This window comes from Bidens hawaiensis, unplaced genomic scaffold (genome assembly GCF_021521415.1).
Source record: "Bidens hawaiensis isolate Kalapana, Puna unplaced genomic scaffold, B.hawaiensis_p1.1 tig00042373_1, whole genome shotgun sequence".
Lineage (NCBI taxonomy): Eukaryota > Viridiplantae > Streptophyta > Magnoliopsida > Asterales > Asteraceae > Bidens > Bidens hawaiensis.
The window spans coordinates 130,912-137,362 of NW_027505779.1; the positions used below are offsets into that span (position 1 = coordinate 130,912).

Below are 6,451 nucleotides of genomic sequence, written 5' to 3' on the forward strand. Positions count from 1 at the left end.
CCGTCTGACCATCCGTTTGCGGATGATACGCACTCGAGTGAAGCAAATTAGTACCCATTTGTTTGAATAACTCTTTCCATAAATGGCTAACGAACACTGGGTTTCGATCCGAAACGATAGTTTTTGGTAATCCATGCAAACGATAAATTTCCTTCATGAAAATTGTGGCTAACGATACGGCCGTGTATGTGGTTGGTAATGATATGAAATGAGAAAATTTTGATAGTCGTTCTACAACAACCCAAATTACGGTTTTGCCTTTCGAGCTTGGTAAGCCGGTAATAAAAACCATTGAAATATCTACCCAAGGGTATTCAAGGGTGGGTAGTGGCTGCAGTAGACCGTATGGTTTGTGATTCAGGTTTTTAATGGCTTGACAAACTTGACAAGTTTTAACGAAATTAGTTACGTCTCATTTTAAGCCTAACCAAGTAAACGAGCTTGACAGTCGTTTAAACGTAGTATTGACACCGGAGTGACCGCCTACAAACGACGAGTGGAATTCTTGTAGAGTACGTTGCCTCATATCGGAAATTGGTGGTACTAAAAGTTTTCCCTTGATATAAATCAACCCATTCTGATAAACATCATTAGGAAATGTTACCGGATCATCTTTAATGTTTGCGACCAGTTGACTACCATTCTTGTTTGAGATGTAGTAAGCGCGAAGTTCCTCGAGCCAGGTAGTCGTCGGGTACGAGATCGATAATAGCGATGGAATATCGATACGACTTAATGCATCGGCTACATTGTTTTCTCTTCTCGGTTTGAAATGAATTTCGAAGTCAAAGCCCATAAGTTTTGTGACCCACTTCTGTTGTTCCGGTGTTTAGATAGTTTGAGTTAGGATGTGTTTCAAACTATGGTGGTCGGTATAAATTCGAAAGTGACGACCCAAAAGATATTGGCGCCATTTCTTAACCGCTTCGGTGATAGCATAAAGTTCTTTCGTATAAGTTGATTGACCTTGCATTGTTGAACACAACTTTTTGCTAAAAAAAGCAATAGGTTGACTGTTCTGAGAAAGAACTGCGCCAATAGCTTGACCAGAGGCGTCGGTGGTAACGTCAAAGGGTTGGTTGAAATTGGGAAGGGCGAGGGTGACTAGCTTTTGCATGTGAATTTTGAGTTGCATGAATGCTTCTGTTGCCCGGCTAGTCCATGCAAAATCTCACGATTTAAGAATATCGGTCAGTGGAGCTACTATTTGAGCGTATCCTTTTACAAACCACCGGTAGCAACCGGTGAGACCCAAAAAGGCTCGAAGTGTGGTGAACGATGTGGGTGCCGGCCAACGTTGAATTGCTTCGATTTTGTCCGGTTCTGGGGATACGCCTTGATGTGATATTCTGTGACCCAAAAATGAGATTTCCGAGACCCTGAAGGTACACTTGGAAGGTTTGGCAAGGAAGTGGTTCTCGTGTAATTTCTGAAAGACATATTTAAGATGATCATAGTGCTCCTCTTTTGAATTGCTGTAGATTAAAATGTCATCAAAGAAAACTAACATGAACTGTCTCAACACCGTTCTAAACAAATCGTTCATGGCGGATTGAAACGTTGATGGTGTGTTGGTAAGGCTAAATGGCATCACTAGGAACTCATAGTGACCGTCCATAGTGTGAAAAGCGGTTTTATGGATATCATCGGGTGCTATACGGATTTGATGGTATCCAGATCGCAAATCGATTTTGGAAAAAATGGTGACGCCATGGAGTTCATCCAGTAGTTCATCGACCGTTGGAATTGAAAAGCGATCACGTACCGTAACCGCATTCAAGGCACGATAGTCGACACAAAATCGCCACGTGCCGTCTTTCTTTTTTAAAACAAGAACGGGTGAGGAGAATGGACTTTGACTTGGTCGGATTATGCCATTGGTAAGCATCTCGGATATAAGTTGGGTCATGATTTGTTTCTGGAAGTGAGGGTAACGATACAGTTTGACATTGACAGGCCGATTGTCGTTTAGGAGTGTGATGTGGTGGTCATGAGGTCATGGGGGAGGTAATGAACATGGGTCCGAAAAAATGGGTTGAAAAAGTTCTAAAAGAATTGTGATATTTGGGTCAGTGGTCATTGGGGTGTCCGGAAGGAGGTGTGTGGGGTTGGGTGTGCTAAATGTTAGTGTGTGTAGTGAGGCAATAGAACCGTGACGAAGGAGGGTGGAAAGTGAACTTGGTGATACCGGCTGTGTTAACGGGTCTCCCCGGAGGATCATTGTTCTGCCATCAACTGTGAATGACATTTCTGGGATTGCAAAGTTGGCTCTGATGGAGCCAAGAGTACCTAACCATGATATCCCGAGTACGATGTCTGCACCTTGAACCGGAAAAATGAAAAACGGTATCGTGAAGTTGTTTTTTGTAGTTGCACTTCTACGGCAGGGCAATACCCTTGGCAATGGATGAATTGTCCATTGCCGACCATAACCGAGAAAGGTTGTAATGATCGAGTCGGTAGTTGAAGGTTGGCAGCTATGCGTGGTTGATTGATGTTGTCTATACTACCGTAGTCGATCAGTACGGTAACCGGGGTGCTGTGGATATAGCCTGTGATGCGTAAGATTTGCATGGAACTTCATGCTACGCTCAGATCGAGGCGCTGAGGATAGAGCTTCATGCTACGCGCGGATCGAGGCACTCAGAAAGGGAAATCGACTATTTTGTCATTTTTTGACCCCTCGGAGAACAAAGATTGGTGCTACGCGCGGCTCGGAGGACCGCATGTCGGCAAAAAGTGTTATAAACCCTATATAAACGATTATTATCAACCCTAATCGAATTATTCAGTCTTTAGCCGTCCCCCAGGGACCCTTGGGGCGATTTTGGAGCAGGAGAGTGTTCGGGATCAAGACATTAAAGGCCGGTGCTCGAGATTGATCATTAAGCGAGTCTTGGTTCGTTTATTCGGCTTTTCTTGTGTTTTCTTCTATTTCTAGAACGTGTATGTGTTTAATTCTTATATGTTGCTGCTGTTCTTGATGATTATCGGCTAGATTCCCGTTCTACCTAGGTTTTTGATGATTACTTTGTGATTTACGGATATTTATCGGTTTATTGGATCATATTGTTGGTTTAATGCTAAAGTAAAAAACTTGATTATAATTGTTATGATTTGTATGCATATTTAGGTCTGATTTATTGTCTTTCTTTGTTCCGCATGTGTCTTATTAAATGTATTTCAGTTATAGATGCATGTTTAGGTCGCCTACTGTGTGTTTGTGATTATTTTATGGTTTTGCTAGACGTAGTAATCCATAGGAGCATTGATTGGTGATTGGTTAGAACTTCATATTCTACCTATCTAGATAGCTGACAGGTGATAGATAGTCGGGTTATCTTTGGGATTAGGTGTTTAGGCTAGAACGCTCTGACAGGAGGTTTCCTAGATTTCCCTAGTTTCATTGTAATTTCGTGTTTATCAATTGTTCTTAGGTTACCCTTTGCACTTTAGGGTGTATTGAGATAGTGAGACCGACGGGTGATCTGTCTTTTAGGGTACTTTAGTGTTGTTGGAGAGACTGACAGGTAATCCGACCAACCGGTAAGTTTAAGCGCCACTTAGAGTTTCCTTTTAGGTCACACCCGGAGAATGATCAGGGATCCACTAGGTTGTCTAAGGGTGTCATATTTTAAGATCCCGGTTCCATCAAAGTTTTCATAGCCGAGAGATCCAAGATTCACAAGTAGGATTCTAAACCTAGGTAGTGCTTCTCCTATCTTTGAGTTGGTCTAGGTAATCGAGTTAAAGTCAGTTAGTGTCAATTTTAGTTTAAGAATTCTTTAGTTTATAGTTAATAAATAAAAAAACACAAAAATCATTTAAATATATTTAATTAACTTAATTAGTCAGGGTCTAGTTTAGGTGTTGCTAGTGTCCTTTGGGTTCGATATCCGGACTTCATTAGGCTTTACTACAGTCAATAGGTACACTTGCCTGTCTAGTGGTCTAGCATTAGGAGAGTCTAGGTTTATAAATTTAAAACTAGAGTGTCTAGGTTAGGTTAGGTTTTAATAGTCCGCTTTCAGCACATCAAGTTTTTGGCGCCGTTGCCAGGGATACTTAGTGTCAAGACCGTGAATCGGGTGAAACCTCGAAAGGTTGACAAGAACACACCGACTCAGCTAACCCAAAGGCCTATTGAATATCCCGGCGGAATCGGGATATCCAACAAGTGGGAACGAAGGAGTGAAAGAATAACAAACACGAAATGTAATTGAATGATTGAATGATCAGTAAGAATGATTTCAAGACAAAGATTTACTGTATTTAATAACTCATTAATGAAACAGTGTAATGAATGTCTAGGGTTTCGTGTGACGGTGCAGGTGGCAGCGGCTATACGAGGAAACAAAAGATTATTCCTTTAGAATGTTTTCCGTACAGAGCGCCGTGTCAAAAACAGTGTCCTTAATGGAAACCTAGGACCCTATTTATAGACCTTGACATTCCTTCTAGAAGTTCCTATTCATTACATAATGAAACTCAAAATAATACAAGTTTTGAGTCCTCGAGCAATTGGTCGAGCATACTCACTATGCTAGGTATGCTCGATGAGTGTCTTCGAGCATATTTTACTTAGAATATATTCTCTTTCTGAGAATATATTCTCCTCCAGTAAGCTTCGTTCTTCTTGACTTGTCCATGCTTTGCTCGAACTAGTCCAACGAGCAAGCTCATTCTTCTTGATGTCTTTAGTTATACTTATTCAGCAATCTTTAGCATGCTCGGATGTAAATCTTGCTCGAAAACTGAACTGTGCTCGAAGTCCTTGCTTTGATCACTTGACATCTTCTTATTGCATACATGCTTGTTCCCATGTGCTCGATCATCCTGTGCTCGTAACACTTGGTTAAAACATGTATGATCAAGCTGTTTGCTCGATTGGTAATCCATGCTCGATAGAAAGATACTCTTGCTCGTTGAAGTGTAGCTTGCTCGAAGCCTTAACACTTAGAAGAATTAACCATTTAAGGTTCTGAAGACCTTGCTCGAAGTAGTAAAACCATGCTCAATTGCCTAAGCTTGCTCGAATTCCATACTTAGCCATTTTCTGAGGAGGTTGAGAAGATTCCAATCTTCCTTATCAAAAATCCGACCCAACAATCTCCCCCTAGATTGGAACAAGCTCAGATGCACCAAAACATACTTGCATAGAGTTACACATGTATCAGACATATAATATATATCATTCAAGAACACATCATTTCATTACATAATCAGAAATTCTACCTCTTTGGCATTACAAATTAAAGTTTTCATTCATCAAACATAAAAAATTACAAAGATAAACAGAAACAAAAACAATCGTCAATTTGCTCCATTCTTTTATCTTCTTCCTCTGCTCCTAGCATCAGATCTTTCCTTTAGTCTCTTGACATAGGCAGCCCTTTGTTTGAGCATGTCGAGCTCTGACGAATCGGAGGCATCACTTGGAAATCTTGCATTAAATAGATCTTGTAAGTCTTGTGGATGCATGAATTTGAGATCTTCATCATGTTTTATCACCGCAATTGGTATTCCAGACTCATTTCTCAAGGTAGTGGAATCATCGTGTTTATTGTATGTTATGTATGTGATTCTCCCGAATTATTGTACCTCTGAGTTTGGTTCCTGCATAACCTTTCTCATAGCCAAGCACTCTTTCAAGGTCTTCCTTTTGTGGTGTGAGCTGCTTGCTTGTGTTCTTTGTTTCTTTAAGTCAAATAGGGAGAGCTCAGATGTGTGTACTTCATTTATCCTCTTGTTCCTCTTCTCCCTCTCTGTCTGACTTTTAATTTCTCTTTTCTTCTGCTTCAGGAATGGGAATCCCCTTTCTGCATGTTCCTTTAAGAATTTAGAGAGATCATTCCTTTGTTGACCAGATGGCTAACTTCTAATTTGATTTTCATACAAGGTCAGTTCAGTCATCCTGGTTAGTTGTTCCTTTGTGAAATTTCTCAAATCATCCCTAAAGATGATGAGATGTTCTTCCTTATCTTCTGTTACAACCCTTAAGGTCTTTGATCTTTTGTCGAAGTAGAGATGTGTGGGTAAATTTAAGTTTCTTGGCGGCACAGGCCTCACACTCTCAGACCTTGGGGTTATGCTCGAGCTTCCTATCTGAGTTTTCTTTGTTTTATAGAGCCCTTCCTCTACATACCATCTTTTAATTGTTTCTTCAGTTTGCACCAGCAACCTTGACATTTTTACTCCCTTCTGAGAGCACTTTCATTTCAGCATGTACTTCTTCTTCAGCTCTCCTCCTGTCTTCCTGCATTTTTCTCTGTGTTTCAATATACAGTTTCTGCTCTCTGTTATATATTTCCATTAATTGTTCAAGAGACATGTTCTGAAACTGTTCTTCTGTCACTCATTTCTGCATCACAATTCTTTTTAAGATATCTATCCTTTGATGGTCTTCAAACCATTTCTTTGCCTCTTCTTCTTTCTTCTTAGCCTCTTCTCT

The 6,451-nt window shown here is 40.5% G+C and overlaps 1 protein-coding gene across 1 annotated transcript; it reads right to left on the reverse strand.

Annotated features, from left to right (window-relative positions):
* Window positions 1–412: 412 nt before the first annotated feature.
* LOC143615269 (uncharacterized) lies at window positions 413–796 on the reverse strand. Its single transcript, XM_077088434.1, has one exon. It carries the CDS (start codon window positions 794–796, stop codon window positions 413–415), a length of 384 nt encoding a protein of 127 aa, XP_076944549.1.
* Between the last annotated feature and the right edge of the window lie 5,655 nt (window positions 797–6,451).